Here is a 21,376-nt window from a genome sequence, read left to right as displayed (position 1 = left end):
AGATTCAAGTATAAATCAGCTAAGTACTCTGATTTTGATTATTAAATTCTACTACTAAAGAGTGTGTCACTGAAAGCCCTGAACAAAACTCAGAATGACATGATAAAAACAATATTAATGTTATTTATTTCTTAAATTCTGAAGACTTAATCTCGGCTTCACATCTGTGACTTTGGAACTCCCACCCCAAAGTAATAAAGCAAAGTAAAGATGTTTTATCAAAGGTTCCTTATCTATTATTGAAACAAAACAAACTTCACAACTATTAATAATACTTCCATGGTATTTCCAAGACAATAAGTGTCCAGATTTAAATTTTTCTAGTAAAGATTTCTATTGCCATAAAAAAAAAAAAAAAAAAGATTTCTATTGCCAATTTATTAAATTCTTTAGATACAATCACTAAATACGACTTTACTTACAGATAGATGTTGTCAAAAGTGCCATCTTTTTCACAGATGTTTAAGACATGATTTAACATTTTAGTTCCTATTAACGAGACAAACAACAAATAAGAAATCTCATAACAGTCAATCTTTATATTAAACATCTTTTTGAGTCCTAAAGGAATCTGAGATAAACATCAGGCAGCCTTATTTCCCAAAATTTTGTTCTCTCTACACTACCTACTATGTTTAAAACTTCTGGCAGAAAAGCAGTCTTACACTCTTCCAGTAAGAAGGAAAACAGAGAAAGGAAAAGGGTATTAGTAACAAATCTATACAAGGCTTGCAACTGAATTATGTTAATAAGCGTCTTTGAAGAAAAAAACAAAAACCACAAATAATGTTTACCAATTCCTAGCCTTCGGTATGGTGCCAGACATCCTAGTGTCATGATGTAAAGTCTCTTCTGATTCTGTGAATGATCCACCCTACAGCACACTGCACCCACTGCGATATCATTGAAATAGGCTGCCATAGAAAATAAAGACACAAGGTTTAGCAGACACAGTTAACACATTTTATTGAATCTTCCCTTCCCTTAGACAGCAGTTAAAATTGCTGCTATCAGAATTAATTAGATTTTTATCAGCTACTCTAAGTATCAATAGCCTCAAAAATATCCTAAACCTTCTTAAGAATTTAAGACCTCTTTTGAGTAAAGCTAAATATGTGAAAACACAGACACAGCCTAAATAACAAAAAATATTTAGCATTTCCTTCTAATATTCAAGTATCTATCTTGATTCTTCTCAGAACCTGGACTGCCCCCACTTCCTCACTTGTAAAACAATGAGATTAAATTAGTTATCTCTTTTCTTTGCCCTAATTAAAACCGAGGTGTCAAGAACATGAATAAACAAATGAAAGGAAGAAGAAAAAGCATATCCTACCAAGTTTTGCTAGTTCGCCAACCTCCAGCACATCCTTGTAGAACTTGTCATTGTAGCTGACTGGAAAGATGACCTGGTTTAATCTCTTCAGCTGTTTAATATTGTGTGGTGTCACATCTCCCAGCTCGATCCGGCTACTGGAACAAACCAAAATGTACTCAATAAAATATAATAAGCTTCGTTTGCTATGATGGACATTAAATTAAATTAAATTAAAAGGGTACCAAGTCTTTTTTACATGACTGATAAATTTGGCCCTTTCATAGCAACCTTATATTCCTATGAACATCACCATTTATAAGTAGATTTTGCCTGTCATTCTGTCCAGATTCCAACTCCTAGCTTTCATACAACTGTATATACATTTAGAGACAAATACAATAACAACAATTACTAAGAAGGCCAGAATAATCATCTACATAAAGGCCAACATTTTCAGAGAAATTTAAAGATACCTATGACTGATCAAAAAGATTTATGATACCTAATTGGCAAAGGGATAGCAAGATTTTTATACTCTGCTGGCAGGGATGTAAATAGACACAATATCTCTGGAAGATAATCTAGCACTATGTATTGAGAAGCCTGAAAAGACATCTCCTTTGTCAAAGCAACCCCACTGTAGGAATTTATTCTAAGAAAATAATCAAAACATGCAAAAGTCATGTGTACTCTATTCACTTGACACAGGAACCACACATGGGGTGGTAATCAAATGCAGATTACAGGAACCACCCACTCCTACCATGAGCCTTACCCCCACCCCGACCCCGCCAACTCCCACCACACACACGCACCTTCAGAAGCAGAATCTCTGGAAATGGAACATGGGAACCTACATTTTGAAAACAAAACCAAACAAAACAAACCCCAGCTTGAAAACTACTTATCAAAAACACAAAACACAAAAAAAATCTACTTATCAAAAACAGCACTGCTAAGAAACTATACTTAACCAAAACAATTGGTTCCACGGGAAAAGACTAAAAAATTTTGGGAATCACAGTGATAAAGTTGTTTTGCCTATAGTGAAAGTGAAAGTCACTCAGTCTTGTCCAACTCTTTGCGACCCCCTGGACTATACAGTCCGTGGAATTCTCCAGGCCAGAATACTGGAGTGGGTAGCCATTCCCTTCTCCAGGGGATCTTCCCAACCCAGGGATAGAACCCAGGTCTCCCACATTGCAGGCGGATTCTTTACCAGCTGAGCCACAAGGGAAGACCAAGAATACTGGAGTGGGTAGCCCATCCCTTCTCCAGTGGATCTTCCAGAGCCAGGAATTGAACTGGGGTCTGGTCTCCTGCAGGGCAGGAGGATTCTTAACCAACTGAACTATCAGGGAAGCCCAACCTGTCAACAAATGAAACTTTTAGGAGTTCAAGTCAATCTCACCACCACAAACTGAACGTTGATCAACAGTGACAAGGCAAACCTAAAATCTTAATAGTAGGTGGTAAAAAGATTTACAGAAAACAATGTCAAATCAAACGTTGAATTCAAAAATAAACAAAACAATCCGGGGCCAACAAACCTAGAAAATGATGGAGGTCCTACTGCTAGGTGCTAGTTCCAGATCACAATGGCATTAGTCAACAGCAGGCACATGCAAACAATGCACCCTAATTAATCATTTACATCATATGCACAGAGGTTTTTGAAAACTCTGTTGGAGAAATGAATAACTAAAAGGGTTAATCATCACACTTTTATAATGACTTAAAAAAAGGAAAAGAAAAAATCTGAGTCCTCTAATGGTGGCATTAGAGGACTGTTTAATTAAATAAAGCATGACACATTTATACTACTAGCACAGAAAAATATTGATATATTGTTTTCTGGGGGGAATATATGTATGTGTGTAACTTTTCCCAACTTTTGTTAACATACAGAAAAATGTCTGTGGTGAGAATTGTAGGTAATTTTGATAACAATATTCTCTGAAATATTATAACCAAAAAAACCGTGATTACAGACCATTGTGCTCATTTGGAACATTAGTCTAACTCAATTATTTCATTTTTATGGTACTGATTTTTATTGTTCACTATGACTGACCACACTTGTATATCTGGCATGTCTTAAAATGTAAGCACACTGAATTTCTTAGCAACCACACAAAATTTTAAGATGCAGACATTCCAGTAAAAAACAGTCTACTCTTTTTTAAAGAAGGATTCCTTTCATTTAGTTAATTAAACACATCCCATCAACTTTTTACTTTGGTGAGAACACTTAAGTTCTACTGTTAGAGAATTTAAATTACACTATAGTGTTATCAACTATATTTTAGATTCTCTGACGTTATTCATCTTATAGCTGAAAGTTTGTACCTTTTCACCACCCTGGCAACCACCTTCCTACTGTTTCTATGAGCATGACACTTTTCTTTTTTAAAGAGTCCACGTACAAGTGATACTATCCAGTATTTGTCTTTCTTTATCTGGCTTATTTCACTTAGCCAAATATTACTCTTCAGTATTGTACTAAAAACTGAGTGCAGTAATTTATTTTAAATATAAGACAGGTTATATTGATTATATTTAGAACACACTAAAAATCACTCCAGGCAACTTTCCTGCTGGCCCAGTGGTTAAGACCCCACAGTTTCATTGCAGGGGGCACAGGTCTGATCCCTGGCTGGGGAACTACATCCTGCATGCTGTGTAGAACAGCAAAAAAAAAAAAAAGAAAAAAACTTCACTGCTCTTAAAATGCCGGTCGCTGTATTTTAAGTGATTGAAAATTTACATTATGAACTGTAATAGTAAACAACAATAAAGGAAAACTTCAGAATATATGAAGTCAAGCTTCTAGATAATAACTTTAAAGAACTTGAGTTTTTAAGAGTTTAAGAATAATTTCTAGGTAATCACCATGCAGATGGTGACTGCAGCCATGAATTTAAAACACTTGCTCCTTGGAAGAAAAACTATGACAAACTTAGACAGTGTATTAAAAAGGAGGGACATTATCATACCAACAAAGGTCCATGTAGTCAAAGCTATGGTTTTTCCAGTAGTCACGTATGGATGTGAGAGTTGGACTATAAAGAGAGCTGAGCACCAAAGAATTGATGCTTTTGAACTGTGGTGTTGGAGAAGACTCTTGAGAGTCCCTTGGACAGCAAGATCAAACCAGTCCATCCTAAAGGAAATCAGTCCTGCAAATTCATTGGAAGGACTGATGCTGAAGCTCTAATACTCTGGCCACCTGATGCGAAGAACTGACTCATTAGAAAAGGCCCTGATGCTGGGGAAGACTGAAGACAGGGGGAGAAGGGGACGACAGAGGATGAGATGGTGGGATGGCATCACTGACTCGATGGACAGGAGTTTGAGCAAGCTCCAGGAGACGGTGAGAGACAGGGAAGCCTGCCGTGCTGCAGTCTGTGGGGTTGCAAAGGGCTGGACACAACTGAGCGACTGAACTGAAATGAACCATGCTTCAAGATTATAAATAAAATTTTTTAAAAGATAATAACCAGGTACTGTGTGATTTCATACAGAAGAAAAAGGTGGCTGTGATGCAGTGTGATAAGACTGAAACTATTAAAAGGTAACAACTAAAAAAAGTTTCCATCAGGGTGGGTAGTCATGACTGAACATAGAACTTTCCTTAGTGGTCCAATGGTGAAGAATCCATCTGCCAATGCAGGGGGCACAGGTTCAATCCCTGGCCCCAGAAGATTCCACATGCCCTGGGGCAACAAAGCCTGGTGCCACAACTCTGGGCCTATGTGCCATGAAGCCCATGCTCTCCAACAAGAGAAGCCACTGCACTGCAACTAGAGACAAGCCCTGGCTCAGTGCAACTAGAAAAAGCCCCTATGCAGCAATGAAGACTCAATGCAGTAAAGAAATAAATCTTTAAAAAAAGACTAAATATAGAATACTGAATCATTAGGGAATACACAGCTTACTCTTTCCCTGCCTAATTTAAATCCAGCACCACAGAAATGAGTTAGGTGTATACACTCTTCCAATATTCTTCTCTGCACATACACACTAACAAATGTTTAAGAGAGAAATTAATCAAGTTTGATTTTTTAAATTGAAGTATAGTTGATTTACCATGTTGTGCCAGTATCTGCTGTACAATAAAGTGATTCACATATATACATTCTTTTTTAAATATTCTTTTCCATTATGTTTATCCAAGGAGATAGGATACAGTTACATGTGCTATACAGTAGGACTCTGTTGTTTATAATCAATTTTTATCATTACCAGATTGTCAGCATATGGGAGAAAGAGAATCTCAAAATGTCTATTAAATGTAATTTTGTCAGCAAAATTCACCTTCAAATACAATTTAACTCTTTTGAACATGATATTCTGATTGAAATGGAACACTTCGGTAATCCTGATCATTTAGTTCCAAATTATTCCAAGATGTGGATATTCTAAATGTATCAGAGTAGTATCAACTTATAAATTAAGTAAAGAATGTGTAGTATCAAAGGCATAAACAGACAGAGCTACATAGAAATGTCAAGTAATTAGAACATCATTTGACTGTAAACAACCAAAAAGCTTTTAAAAGTCTGAAAGAATCTGATCCAAAAATAGCTTTAAAATTTTTTTAAATCGAAGAAAATGAATAGAGCTTTTAAGAATTCCATCTATGAATCAAAAATTTTCTACAGTTCTGAAGAACATAGTAAGTTGCCTATTAAAGCATAAATCAGTTCTATTTCAGTAAATATTTCAGCATCTATGTGCTAACACCTGGAATACAAAGGAGTTTACATCTAGTAGAAAATACAGGTATATATAAAACAGTATGATAGTAATAGCAAACACATCAGTTCAGTTTAGTTCAGTCGCATCTGACTCTTTGCTACTCCATGGACAGCAGTATGCCAGGCTTCCTTGTCCATCACCAACTCTTGGAGCTTGCTCAAACTCATGTCCATTGAGTTGGTGATACCATCTTATCCTCTGTCGTCCCCTTCTCCCCGTCTTCAATCTTTCCCAGCATCAGGGTCTTTTCTAATGAGTCAGTTTTTCCCATCAATTGCATATGTATATAAAATATAAAAATACTAGAATGGAAGTGATCCTGGGAAAGGTAATGGAGGATGACCAGGAGTTTGTTTTGTCGGAGGGCAAGAATTGCAAAATACACCCCAGGTACAGGGCAAAGGAGAAGCCCCAGCAAGACAGCAGAAGGGGGGAAATCGCATTTACAATCAAATCCCATACCTGCCAAAGACGCTGGGAGGGCTCAAACAAAACCTTGTGTATGCACACCAGGAGACTCAACAGAGACTGAGCCAGTCCTGCCTTTGAGGATTTGAGCATCTCCTGTGGAGGTATGGGTCAGCAGTGGCCTGCCGCAGGGGCAGGGGCTCTGAGTGCAGCAGACCTGGGTATGGCATAAGCCCTCTTGAAGGAGGTCGTCATTCACCCCACCATAGAGCTGCCAGAACTTACACAGGACTGGGGAAACACTCTTGGAGGGCACAAACAAAACCTTGTGTGCACCAGGACCCAGGAGAAAGGAGCAGTGACCCCACAAGAGACTGACCCAGACTTGCCTGTAAGTGTCCAGGAGTCTCCGACGGAGGCGTGGGTCAGCGGTGGCCTGCTGCAGGGTCAGGGGCACTGAGTGTGGCAGTGCAAGCAGGTCACCATTATCTTCATTAACTCCACCATAGTCTGGCCTCAGGTCAAACAACAGGGAGGGAATACAGCCCCACCCAACAACAGAAAATTGGACTGAAGATTTACTGAGAATGGCCCCGTCCATCAGAATAAGACCCAGTTACCCCCTCAGTCAGTCTCTCTCACCAGGAAGCTTCTTTAAGCCTCTTATTTTCATCCATCAGAGGGCAGATAGACTAAAAACCACAATCACAGAAAACTAACCAATCTGATCACATGGACCACAGCCTTGTTTAATTCAATGAAACTATGGGCCATGCCTTGTAGGGCCACCCAAGACAGATGTGTCACGGTGGAGAGTTCTGACAAAACGTGGTCCACTGGAGAAGGGAATGGCAAACCACTTCAGTATTCCTGCCCTGAGAACCCCATGAACAGTATGAAAAGGCAAAAAGATAGGACACTGAAAGATGAACTCCCCAGGTCAGTAGGTGCCCAATATGCCACTGGAGATCAGTGGAGAAATAACTTCAGAAAGAACGAAGAGACGGAGCCAAAGCAAAAACAACACCCAACTCTGGATGTGACGGGTGATGGAAGTCAAGTCCGATGTTATAAAGAGCAATACTGCATAGGAACCTGAAATGTTAGGTCCATGAATCAAGGCAAATTGGAAGTGGTCAAACAGGAGATGGCAAGAGTGAACATAGACATTTTAGGAATCTTCTAACTAAAATGGACTGGAATGGGTGAATTTAACTCAGATGACCACCATTTCTACTACTGTGGGCAAGAATCCCTTAGAAGAAATGGAATAGCCATCACAGTCAACAAAAGGTTCTCAAAAGCAGTACTTAGATGCAATCTCAAGAATGACAGAATGATCTCTGTTCATTTCCAAGGCAAGCAATTCAATATCACAGTAATCCAAGTCTATGACCCAACCAGTAATGCTGAAGAAGCTGAAGTTGAACCGTTCTGTGAAGACCCACAAGACCTTCCAGAACTAACATCCAAAAAAGATGTCCTTCTCATTACCAAGGACTGGAATGCAAATATAGGGAGTCAAGAGATACCCGGAGTAACGGGCAATTTGGCCTTGGAGTACAAAATGAAGCAGGGAAAAGGCTAACAGAGTTTTGCCAAGAGAATGCACTGTCATAGCAAACACCCTCTTCCAACAACACAAGAGAAGACTCTACACATGGGCATCACCAGATGATCAATACTGAAATCAGATGGATTATATTCTTTGCAGCCAAAGATGTAGAAGCCCCATAAAGTCAGCAAAACAAGGCTGGGAGCTGACTGTGGCTCAGACCATGAACTTCTTATTGCCAAATTCAGACTTAAATTGAAGAAGCAGGGAAAACCACTAGACCATTCAGGTATTACCTAAATCAAATCCCTTACGATTATACAGTGGAATTGACAAATAGATTCAAGGGATTAGATCTGTTAGAGTGCCTGATGAACTATCGACGGAGCTTTGTGACACTGTACAGGAGGCAGGGATCAAGACCATCCCCATGGAAAAGAAATGCAAAAAGGCAAAATGGCTATCTGAGGAGGCCTTAAAATAGCTGTGAAAAGAAGAGATATGAAAAGTAAAGGAGAAAAGGAAGGATATACCCATTTAAATGCAGAGTTCCAAAGAATAGCAAGGAGAGATAAGAAAGCCTTCCTCAGTGATCAGTGCAAAGAAATAGAGGAAAACAACAGAAGGGGAAAGACTAGAGATCTCTTCAAGAAAATTAAAGATACCAAGGGAACATTTCAGGCAAAGATGGGCTCAATAAAGGACAGAAATGGTGTGGGCCTAACAGAAGCAAAAGATATTAAGAAGAGGTGGCAAGAATATACAGAAGAACTCTACAAAAAAGATCTTCACGACCCAGATAATCACGATGGTGTGATCACTCATCTAGAGCCAGACATCCCGGAATGCAAAGTCAAGTGGGCCTTAGGAAGCATCACTATGAACAAAACTAGTGGAGGTGATGGAATTCCAGTTGACCTATTTCAAATCCTGAAAGATGATGCTGTGAAAGTGCTGCACTCATTATGCCAGCAAATTTGGAAAACTCAGCCGTAGCCACAGGACTGGAAAAGGTCAGTTTTCATTCCAATCCCAAAGAAAGGCAATGCCAAAGAATGCTCAAACTACCACACAATTGCACTCATCTCACACACTAGCAAAGTAATGCTCAAAATTCTGCAAGCCAGGCTTCAACAGTACGTAAACTGTGAACTTCCAGATGTTCAAGCTGGATTTAGAAAAGGCAGAGGAACCAGAGATTAAATTGCCAACATCCACTGGATCACAGAAAAAGCAGAAGAGTTTCAGAAAAACATCTACTTCTGCTTTGTTGACTATGCCAAAGCCTTTGACTGTGTGGATCACCATAAACAGTGGAAAATTCTGAAAATGATGGAATACCAGACAACCTGACCTGCCTCTTGAGAAATCTGTATGCAGGTCAAGAAGCAACAGTTAGCAGCAGGGACCGCGACCGCGACAAGGCCCGCGAGCGGGAGCGCCGCAGGGACCGCAGCCGGAGCCCTGAGCGGCCCCGGGACCCCAAGACCGAGACCCCTCGGGCGGCGGCCCCCACTGCCCAGACCTAGGGCCGTGTGGGAGCCGCACGCCCTGCTGAGCAGATGGTCTTGGAAAGAACTGGGGGCTCACACACAAATAGAACCTTCTGGACTGGAAACATTACTGTAATTTTGTGTATAATGGTTTCTTACAAAATTTCACACCTTTACAATTCCGATGCTTTTTTAGAAACAAAAAACTAAGAACTCTTAACATTTCCATTTAAATGTACTGAAATGGGAACGTACCTACAAAAGCATATTGCTTTTTCAGATTATAAAGTTACCTTTTCTAATAACTTGACTGTTGTAAATTCTGAGGGAGTTTAGTGGCTGTTAGGGCCACGCCTTTCCTGACATCTCACCTGTGTGGCTGTTTCCAGAGTCTGTTTTCACAGGGTTTGGACCTGGTGGCCATGGGTTTCTGTTCATGGCTGTCAGCTAACCTCTGGATGGTTGAGAAATGCCAGACTTAACAGATGCATCTTTCTCTCGTCACAAAGAAATTTGAATTACAAATTTCAACCAGAAAACAAAACATTTCTTAGTTTTGCTCAGTTTTTATGTATTGCCTTACACTTTTTCTTTCCCAAAAAACATGATTAAAAGCAACATCTGAATAGAAACTGTTGAATTTTAAATAACATTTAGTTTAAAAGATTTAAATTTTACCAGTCTAAAGAAAGGAAATAAATCAATTAAGTGTAATTTAAAAGGTGGGGTGGGGCAGGGGGGCCGTTCTTTGACTTGAATAATCAGGAACAGTTCTTTGGTTGAACTTTACCACCTGAGCAGTTCGTTCTTATGTCCCAGGAAAAGTGCACTAGGTCCACACTGCTGTTCTTGTCAGGTGATAAATCTCAGCATTTGTCGTTGAAATGGAACAATATTTGTATAAAGCCTGAAGTGAAAATACCGCTATTAGCTCAAAAACTGCAGATTAGAATGCTTTTCACCGTGAAGCACAGTAAGCTGCTTCTCTTCGTGTGTTTCCAAGTACTTCTGAAGTGGAAAGTAGAGGAAAACTTGCTAATTTATTTGACTGTATAAATACACTTTGATAATTTTTTTTATATTTTCATAAACTTAATTTTGCAAATGTAAAGTTAGAGAATTTCCTTTGTTCTTTGGAGTCTATTCCATTGTACATCACTACAGATTCTTCCCTTTCTAGCACAAACGTTTAAGCTGCGAGAACATTGAGAACTTAGCAGTTTGGGGTGATTTGTGGGTGTTACAGACCCTATCAGTAGGTTAAGTTAAAGTGGTGACAAGTTCCAGCATCTAATGTGATGTGAAGGTTTTTTTTTTTACATGTAAAACAAAAATTTTCTAATTTAAATACAAGAAATGTAAAAAATCAAGTGTGTTTCTTTAGGTTTACTTGATAGAAATTTCTGTAAATTGTATTTTATATTGCAAAGTATTATATCACTGTACATTTAAACATGAAACTTCATAGCTTTGTTACATGAAGTAGAATAAACATCTGCAGAGAAAAAAAAAAAAAAAGAAGCAACAGTTAGAACTGGGCATGGAACTGCTGCTGCTGCTGTTGCTAAGTCGCTTCAGTCGTGTCCGACTCTGTGCGACTCCACAGACGGCAGCCCACCAGGCTCCGCCATCCCTGGGATTCTCCAGGCAAGAATACTGGAGTGGGTTGCCATTTCCTTCTCCAGTGCATGAATGGAAAAACTGAAAGTGAAGTCGCTCAGTCGTGTCCGACTCTTAGCGACCCCATGGACTAGCCTACCAGGCTCCTCCGTCCATGGGATTTTCCAGGCAAGAGTACTGCAGCGGGGTGCCATTGCCTTCTCTGGCATGGAACTGACTGCTTCCAAATCGGAAAAGAAGTACAATCAAAGCTGTATACTGTCACCCTGATTATTTAACTTACATGCAGAGTACATCATGCAAAATGCTGGGCTGGATGAAGCACAAGCTGGAATCAAGATTGCTGGAAGAAATATCAATAAGCTCGGATATGCAGATGACACCACCCTTATGGCAGAAAGTGAAGAAAAACTAAAGAGTCTCTTGATGAAAATGAAACAGGAGAGTGAAAAAGTTGACTTAAAGCTCAACACTCGGAAAACTAAGATCATGGCATCTGGTCCCGTCACTTCATGGCAAATAGATGGGGAAAACAGTGGAAACAGTGACAGACTTTATTTTTCTGGGCTCCAAAATCACTGCAGATGGTGAATGAAGCCATGAAATGAAAAGACACTTACTCCTTGGAAGGAAAGTTATGACCAACCTAGACAGCATATTAAAAAGCAGAGACATTGCTTTGCCAACAAAGGTCCGTCTAGTCAAGGCTATGGTTTTTCCTGTAGTCATGTATGGATGTGAGAGTTGGACTATAAAGAAAGCTGAGCGCCGAAGAATTGATGCTTTTGAATTGTGGTGTTGGAGAAGACTCTTGAGAATCCCTTGGACTACAAGGAGATCCAACCAGCCCATCCTAAAGGAGATCAGTCCTGGGTGTTCACTGGAAGGACTGATGTTGAAGCTGAAACTCCAATACTTTGGTCACCTGATGCGAAGAGTTGACTCATTGAAAAAGACCCTGATGCTGGGAAAGACTGAGGGCAGGATGAGAAGGGGATGACAGGGGATGAGATGGTTGGATGGCATCACCGACTCAACGGACATGGGTTTGGGTGGACTCTGGAAGTTGGTGATGGACAGGGAGGCCTGGCGTGCTGCAGTTCATGGGGTCGCAGAGTCAGACACGACTGAGCGACTGAACTGAACTTTTAAAATCTATCCCTTTCTAATAGATTTGTTGTGATATTTCATTGTGGTTCTAATTTGCATATCCCTAAATAATGGTGAACATCTTTTCATGTACTTCTTTGCCACTCATATATCTTCTATGGTAAAGGAGATGTTGCAATCTATTACTCTTAAAAAACTGGGTTTGAAATATTGAGACTTAAGTTACTACGAATACATGTCCTTTGCAAGTTATGTGTGTTGCAAAAGATTTATCCTAGCTGTGGCTTTTTTCATTTTGTTAGCAGTGTTTTTCACACAGCAGAAGTTATACATTTTGAAGAACTTCTGTGGATCATACTTTTCAGGGTCATATCTAACAAATCTCTGCCTGACCCAAAGTCATTAAGATTTAGATTTTGTTTTCTTCTAGAAGTTTTATTGCATTTAGGTGTATGAACCCAATCCCTGTACACTGTTCTTGTTTTTCTCTTAAACAGCCTTCTTGAAGTATGATTTATATAGTATAAAATTCACCTACTTTAAGTGTACAGTTCAAGGGTTCTCATTTTTAACACAGAGCTGTGATCTTAACAATATTGAGTCTTCCTGCCCAAGCACAGGGTGTATGTCTCCATTTATTGACCTTTTTTCACGCTTGTCAGCAATGTTTAGTAGTTTTCAGTGTGCAGGTTTTTTGCATCTTTGATCAGATTTGTCCCTAAGTATTTCACTTTTTTGATGCTTCTGTAAATGCTTTTTTTTAAAAATTCATTTTGGCCGCACTGTGTCTTAGTTGTAGCAGGTGGAAACTATGACCTTCGCTGCAGCATTCGGGATCTAGTTCCCTAACCAGGGATCAAACTCGGGCCCCCCTTGCATTAGAAGCACAGAATCTTAGTCACTGAACCAACAGGGAATCCCAATGGTATTTTGTTTTAATGTTAATTTTCAATAGTTTGTTGCCTGGTATATGGAAACACAATTTCCTGTTGTAAGGATGTGAAGTATCTTAAATACTCAATGTATAATAAAAAAGTCTAACAAAAAACTATCTATATAGACTTGTTAAACCATCTTCTCAATTTAGCTTTAGAGCACTCACGTCATACCCCTCAAATCTCTTGTGCACAGCTGAGATAAATCCCCCCACCTACTCCAAGGCAGCCACTAAATTCCCCTTCTTTCTCAAGACTTAACCATTTCTGAACATTTCATATAATGTGATCTTTTGAACTAGGCTTCTTTCACACAGCATGTTTCTGAGGTTCAACTATATTCCAATTTGTCAGTAGCTGAATAGTATTTCATTGTATGAATATATCACATTTTGTTTATACATTTACCACTTGCTGGCATTTTAACTTATTTACTTCATGGCTATTATAAACAATGCGGCTATGAATACTGCATACAAATCTGTATGCAGACATATACTTAATCTTTTTTCTGGTAGATACCTAGAAGTGGGACTGCTGGGTCGTATGGCAAATATGTTTTACTTTTTAAAGAAACTACCTGTGGTAGGCAGAATGATGACACCCAGAGGCTGTCTAATCCCAGGAACCTTTAATATGTTATCTTATATGAAAAACGAACTTTGCATATGTAAGAACCTGAGACATGAATATTAACCAGGACTATCTGGTTGGGCCCTCTGTAATCAGACAGATTCTTAGGAATCAGAGAAGATGTGACAACAGAGACAAGAGAGATTTAAAGATGCTATGCTGCTGGCTTTGAAGATAAACCATGAACCAAGACATACAAGTAGTCTACAGAAGTTGAAAAGGCAAGAAAACATTAGTCTTAGGCCTTTGGAAGAAATACAGATCTATTATATCAGTTTCTTAGAACTGCACAAATTCAGTGGCTTAAAACAATAGAAATGTATTCTCTCAAAGTTCTGGAGGCTAGAAGTCCAAAATTAGAGTGTCAGTAGGGCCATGCTCTCTAGGCTCTGGAGCAGAATCTTTCCTCACGTTTGCCAGCTTCTGGTGGCCTCATACGTTTCTAATGTCTGTCTCTATCTTTACATGTTCTTCTGGGTGTATGAAGGCTCTCTTCTTATAAGGACATCAGGGCCCACCCTAATTGAGTATGACCTCATCTCAATTACATTTGCAAAGACCCCATTTCTAAATAAGGTCACATGCTGAGGTCCCAGGTAGACAGGAGTCATTATACCTACCAACACCTTGATTTTAACACAGTGAAACCCATTTCAGACTTTTGATCTCAAGAACTAAGATGATACATCTGTGCTGTTTAAGTCACCAAGTTTGTGGTCATTTGCTACATCGGTAAGGGAAAACTAACACCTTGTTAAACTCTTTCCCTAAGTGGCCACACAATTTACATTCCTAGGAGCAGTGTATTAAGGTTCTAGTTTCTCCACATCCTCATCAATGCTTTTTTACTGCCTTTCTGTTTTTAGCTATTCTACTGGTACACAGTGATAATCTCATTGGATTTGCATTTCTCTAATCATGCTAAGCAATTTTTTTTTTCCTTTGATTTGGTCATTAGCCACTGGTACATCTTCTTTGGTGAAATGTCTATTTAAATCTTTTGCCCATGATCTAGGACTTAAGTCCTTTATCACATATGTATTCTGCAACTATTTTCTCTCAATTCATGGCTTGTCTTTTCATTTTCTATGTACCATACTAATGTAAGTTGTTACTAATAGGGGATAGTGGGAATACAGGGAAAATGTGTCTGTACCATCTTCAGAAATATAAATCTAAAACCATAACCAAAACTATTCTAAGTAATCATTTAAAAAAAAAAAAGGAGGAAGAACTGGCAGATTATAAAAGATGGTAAGATACTTCAGCCAACTGGGACATGTGGACCTTTATGGATTCTGACTTGAACAAGCCTAATACAGACTGGGTGTCAGATCATAACGTGGTATCAGGTAGAACAGTATTGTAGTTACTTACTAATGACATTATTTCTGATACTAAAACTCAGTAGAAAGCACTCAATGTCTCAATTATTTACTATTTTAAAGAACAAAAGGAGGCTAGAAGTTCAAACTTTAAACAAACACTAAAACTTCTCTATTTCCAGCTGTAGCAAGCTTTCTATTTTTGTAGAAGGGAAGCTCAATGAGAGGTAGATGAGAATGAACCTTCCGTTCTGGTAAAGACCTAAACTTCTAAATCAGCAATCTCTAGCCTGTCATAGTCTGTTATTGGTGTAACTGGTTACATGGCCAGACGACCTCTCCACCCTGTCCCATTGAAACTACAGTGTCCCTCTGTTTCAAGACCCTTTGCTGCCCCATGAGGAACCAGATCCCAGGGGGCTCAAGTTCCTTATATATAATGACACAGTACAGTTGGCCCTCTGTATAATACTGTCAAGTATTTTAAAGGTAAAAATTATCATTAAAAATATTTATATAACCATTCAAATGCTACCAAATGTGACTGGATGCAATGTTGTTAAGTAGATAAAAACAATTGGCAGAGAGAATGCACCTAAACTTTTTACATTATTCTAACTCCTAAGGAAAAAATTCTGTTTTGTAAGACATCACTTTGAGAGTTGTTTCCTGGAATATCAATAATGCAGATCTTCTATTTATGGGAACAGATCACATTACCAAGAATGTCTATAGTGGGAAGAAAATCTAAAAACTACCAAAAGTGAAAGAAAGTGAAAGTGTTAGTCGCTTAGTCATGTCTGACTCCTTGTGACTCCATGGGTTGTACCCCACCAGGCTCCTCTGTCCATGGAATTCTCCAGGCAAGAAAACTGGAGTGAGTTGCCATTTCCTCCTCCAGGGGATCTATCCAACCCAGGGATTGAACCCACATCTCCTGAGTCTCCTGCACCAGCACCTGAATTTCGTAAGTAAAAGAACAGGAGCCCATAAAGATACCTGAGAAACAACCATCAACAGAGTTTAGGGATTAATCTGGAGAAGCAGTGTATGTGACATAATTAGTATCGAGAAACTGTGACTCAAACTCAAACTGGCCTAATTCTGACAGCCGGGTTTTTTAATCACTACACTAACTACTTACTTCAGATAAAATTTCAATATAATTTAACAATGTAAACTATTTTTAATGGACCAGTTTAAGACCTCTGCTCTGTAGATAAGCCCAAATTCCTGGCCTAAAAGCCACGTGGCCTCATCTGTTTTGAGTCAACAATTTTTTGTTTTTCCTAATTAAGTTGGCTGCTAATTTTTAAACCAGGAGATTTTCTACATAAAGCTTACATTTCTTGTTTAACACAATTACCTTATCTGCTTGGTGCCAGGTCCTGGGTTCCTGTTGGCACTAGAGTTCACAACCCTAACTAAAAAACTGAAGACAGCAGTTATTAAAGAAACTATTATCTCAGCTCAAGTAAATTCACATGATATGTCACTTTTTGTTTTTCAAATCCATAACACTCTTAAGACATCTCCATACCAAAGTTTTGAGACTAAGTATCTAAAGGGGTGAGGGCAGACTGACACTGTAGAAGCACCCACAGAAATGTGAACCAAATCCTCCGATCTGGAAAACACAGCTATTTGCCTCCTACTTTATAGAGCAGCACCATAAGATTAGCCTGTTACTCAGACAAATCTCATATAATCATTGCACTTAGAATACAGTAGTAGGAAATCTTTACTCTTAGCTTAAAAAACAAGTGCTATGGTAAAATGGAATAATCTGTGTAAAATATTTAGTAGCAACATCAGATAATAAGCACTTTAAATATTTCTAGCTTTTAAAGGTAATGTCAATTATGGCCATACTTATAAAACAAAATTTAGTGGCAATATTCTCAAAGGCCACAAGATGGAGGTATGACTACACAAAAGTGGGTCTTTTTGTACAAAGTCTGACTGCTAAAGTTACATAGCAACAAGAGAAAATGATGTACAGAGAAATCTTAAAGTCTTGATACTTTAGATGCGTATTTAAGTGCATCTTGGCACAAAATTTTAACTGGTCACCTCGTATGAAGAAGGGTTTGATCTGGAAGGGACCTCAGAAGACACTGACTCTAATCCCCTTCATTTTATAGATGACAGAACTGAAGCCCAGATATGCCTGTAGCCAATTATCAATAAAGCCAGAATCAGGCCTATGTCTATGAATGTCATTATAGTGCAAGGTTAGCTACACTGTATGACTTTCCTCAAAGGAATCATCTTTACTTCTCAAGGTTAAAAACACTTATCTAAGGTGTACTGATAAAACAGCTTTGCATAAAATTTAAGTTTTCTAACAAGGATCAAAGAACGCCCACGGTCCTTTTCTAACAAGGATCAAAGTATGCCCACGGTCCTTTGATAAAAAATTTAAGGGGTTTAGAGAATAATTTTTTCTTAGCTAGCAGTATCTGGTTCTAAACTCTTGCCTTCAAGTAAATTACATGAAAGAGTGATTCCTCTAAAGTATAAATTCCTTGAACCTAAAAGTAAGCCCACTCAGCATTTATTAAAGCACAGCATTAAATACTGTTCTTGAGGCCTTAATCTGTCATCCTGCTGAGATTTCCACCTCATTTGACCTATATCACAGTTGTACTCTTCCAAGGCACAGAACCTCTGCATTGCTGTAAGCATTTGTTTTTGAACCTAACCCTTACAAGACTTAGGGCAGAATCTCAACTACTTCATAGAATTGCTAATTTTAGTATATCTAAGACTCTCTAGGACCTTAGTAAAACTGATGAGCTCTCTTTCATCTCATCTAGATTTTAGATCAGTTTCTCAATTTTGGCCCTACTGATATTTAGGGCTCAATAATTCTGTTGTGAGGGGCTTTACAGAGCACTGTGGGATGTTTAGCAGCACTGCTAGCCCTACCACTAGATGCCAATAACCATCCCCCTACTGCGATGACTTATAAATGTCTCCAGACATTATCAGATGTCCGGAGTGGGATAGGAGCGTGCCCCTGGTTGAGAGTCACTGCTCTAGAGGTTTAGCAGGTATCAAAACAGCAGTGGTGGGTGAATCAGTTCTCCAAGCTGTGTGACTGCAAATATTAGATGTGTAAAAATCTCAGTAATTATTTGATTGCATACTAGAATCACTAAACACACACAGGGACATATATTCAAAGTTATAATGTAAAAAGAATATGATTATTCCTTGAAAAAATTTTCCATGGTTATCTGTATGTTCACCTAGGAGAGCTCCTTACTAACCAGAGCTTTTCCCTTACTACTACCTAAATACTGATGTTTTGGACTTCCCTAGTGGTACAGTGTATAAGAATCTGCCTGCCAACGCAGGGAACATGAATTCAATCCCTGGTCCAGGAAGATTTCGCATGCTGCAGAGCAACTAAGCCTGTGAGCCAGAACTACTGAGCCTGCATGCTGCCAACTACTGAAGCTCACATGCCTAGAGCCTGTGGCCCACAACAGGAGAAGCCACCATGTTGAGAAGCCCCTACACTGCAATGGAGAGTAGCCCCGCTTGCCACAACTAGAAAAAGCCCTCACGCAGCAACAAAGACCCAGCACAACCAGAAATAAATAAAAGTTATGTCTACAGGAATCAAGAAGAACTGACTCATTGGAAAAGACCCTGATGCTGGGAATGACTGAAGGCAGGAGGAAAAGGGGACAAGAGGATGAGATGGTTGGATGGCACCACCGACTCAATGGACATGACTTTGAGTAAGCTCTGGGAGTTGGTGATGGACAGGGAAGCCTGGCGTGCTGCAGTCCATGGGGTTCCAAAGAGTCAGACACGACTGAGCGACTGAGCTGAACTGAACAGGAATCACAAATTCAACACATCAAAAACTGAACTCATCATTCTCCATAGGAAATCTGTTCTCTATGCATAGCCTCATCATTCATCCAATACAGAAACCTAGCTTTAAATGTACTCTAACATCCCATTTTAATCCCTATTGATTCTGCCTCCCAACTATCTTCATAACTTGTTCCTATACCCTTTCTCTTGGTAGTATGGTTCAGGCCATCATTCTAACCCGTATCTTAATAGCCTAATAAGGGGAAAAAGTCTACAGCTAAGGAGACAAAGCATCACAATACAGTCAGAATAATCCTTCTAAAACACAAATTTGACCGTTCTACTTATCTACTTAAAATCTTTCCAAAAAGCTGCATATGATCTACCAAACCAAATTCAAAGTAGCCCTTCATCACCTACCTGTGGCCACTGGCCTAGCCTTGTCTTTGCCACCTCCCATTTTTTTGGCTATACACAACTACTCAAAAACCCCAGAACCCATATGCTTTCTTTCTTGGCTCACCTCTGTATCTGTTTCACACTATATTTATAGTTACATTAATAGACCATGGACACTATTTTATATGAGGTTTACTGCCTGGCACATTACCTTAACAGTGCCTCCACTGTAAAAGGTAACAGTGGCAAGGGGGAGAGATGGGAGAACAATTCCCAAAAAGCATACACAAGAGAAAAATGAAGAGAGCAGCTTAAAAGAGAACAATTCAAATATGATTCCAAAGTTTTGTTTCTTGGTATCATAGAAAGCTAAAATTGACAGAGACCGGAAATGGCAAACATATGACACACATGCCATTAATAATCAATGATATCACTCCCTCCTCCACAGTCTGAGACCTCATAAAGCTACCAACATATTAAATGTAATACTGATAAGATACTATCAACAGATTAGAACTGGCACAAGAATCTCTGGCCTTTCCTATTCAGGCTCAAGCTGTTCTCGTTAAAGAAAGAAATGAGAGAATTTTCTAGCAGTCCAGTGGTTAGGTATGGGGTTCAATCCCTGGTTGGGGAACTAAAGATTACACAAACTGCAAAAGAGGCAAAGAAATGATGGCCCAGAAGTTAAGAATCTTATTAGTTACTAACTAATTAGTTAGCACTAACTACAACATGTGGTTGCTTTTAGTTCAAATGATTTTTGCATTGTGAGTCTCCTTTTTAAATAAAAATTATGCTACAAATAATAAACTCTACAGTCTGGTTGCAGGGAGAACTCCAAATACATCTTTAAACATATCTTAGTTTTCTGGAAAGAGAAAAAAATGTTTAAAATGCTTCTAAGTACAAAACATTTTCCTTGCCTACCCGAGCTTAACAAGCTCTGCATATAAAAATTTTTCTAATGATCTGGGTTCTAAATTGGCAACACAAAAAACATTTACTAACGTGAATATCTCAAGCCCATTTTCTAAAGAATATTATATTTGATGTTTTGTAATTTGAAGTCAAAAAAGCAATCTAAATCCAAATTAAAAACTGGGAAGTTTATGTAACAGTTAAGTCACAAAGATACACAAATGGCCAGAAAAATGGGAAATATCCAACTTCACCAAGTAATCAATAAGAAAGGAAGGAAGAAAGGCCATTTATCACCTAGTCAGCAAAGTAAGACTAGAATTAAGGGTATATGTGTCCTCAAAACCAACTTGTAAAAAAGGAACCGTTATGTCTATCATTTATAAAGGCTCAGTGTGTGTTGTTCATCCCAGAAAAAGGTGATTTACACCGCCCATGAAATGGTAGCCACAACGTCTTCCTCCATTTCGCTGAGGTTTCTGCAAGTGTTCCCCTCTTTCTCATCAACCCTTGAAGAAGGGCATTCTCATACACTGCTGGCAGTATAAATTGTTACTGTTTCTGGAGGTCAGGTGGCAACAAATATCAGAGCTTTAAAAATGGCAGTACTTTTTGATCCAACAAATTCTTCTCCAGTTAATTATCCAATCCAAAATAATTATTCAAAAAAGGTAGAATATAGGTTGTATTAGCTCAGGCAAGGCAAATACATACCCCTCTTCCTTTACGCAGAAGATATGACTGGATTATGATATTTTAACCTAAAACGAGGAGCGGTTACCACAAAGGTGTAACCAGCCACACACTATCTGTTTTCCCACAGTTGAAACATTTACCATCTGAGTTCTAGATCCCAAGGGAAGAGATCATGTTTTAGACATTTATCTGTTCCCCCCCACCCCCAGGGTCTAGCACAGCACTGCCCAAGAGAAATATAATTCAAGTCACATATATAATTTAAAAATTTTTAGGTCCCGAGTTCAAGTCCCTGTTTAAAAAAATTTTTCCCTAGTATCTACATTAACAAGGCAAAAAGAAATAGGTGAAATTATTGCAACATG

The 21,376-nt window shown here is 38.8% G+C and overlaps 1 protein-coding gene and 1 long non-coding RNA gene across 9 annotated transcripts in view; one reads left to right on the top strand and one right to left on the bottom strand.

Annotated features, from left to right (window-relative positions):
• NAA50 (N-alpha-acetyltransferase 50, NatE catalytic subunit) overlaps positions 1 to 21,376 on the bottom strand; it is a 30,176-nt gene that overhangs the window by 3,332 nt on the left and 5,468 nt on the right. For 4 of the 7 annotated variants that reach the window (XM_081572214.1, XM_081572213.1, XM_081572216.1 and 1 more), the window contains 3 exons: positions 1,337 to 1,473; positions 795 to 914; positions 423 to 489 (listed from right to left, as the gene is read on the bottom strand). In XM_081572214.1, the coding sequence (XP_081428340.1) occupies positions 423 to 489; positions 795 to 914; positions 1,337 to 1,473 (324 nt within the window). The remainder of the gene's footprint in view (positions 1 to 422; positions 490 to 794; positions 915 to 1,336; positions 1,474 to 21,376) is intronic. The other 3 variants (XM_081572217.1, XM_081572218.1, XM_081572219.1) reach the window with 3 other exon arrangements.
• LOC145538998 (uncharacterized) overlaps positions 1 to 21,376 on the top strand; it is a 35,946-nt gene that overhangs the window by 10,062 nt on the left and 4,508 nt on the right. For both annotated transcript variants that reach the window (XR_014077490.1, XR_014077489.1), the window contains 2 exons: positions 15,996 to 16,125; positions 18,486 to 18,910. This is a non-coding gene — a long non-coding RNA (uncharacterized LOC145538998). Of the gene's footprint in view, positions 1 to 15,995; positions 16,126 to 18,485; positions 18,911 to 21,376 lie in introns of those variants that run through there.

The sequence above is a fragment of the Giraffa tippelskirchi genome, chromosome 2 (assembly GCF_054371585.1).
Source record: "Giraffa tippelskirchi isolate mGirTip1 chromosome 2, T2T-mGirTip1v1.2.pri, whole genome shotgun sequence".
NCBI classification, from domain to species: domain Eukaryota; kingdom Metazoa; phylum Chordata; class Mammalia; order Artiodactyla; family Giraffidae; genus Giraffa; species Giraffa tippelskirchi.
This window is presented reverse-complemented; position numbering and strand designations above follow the sequence as displayed.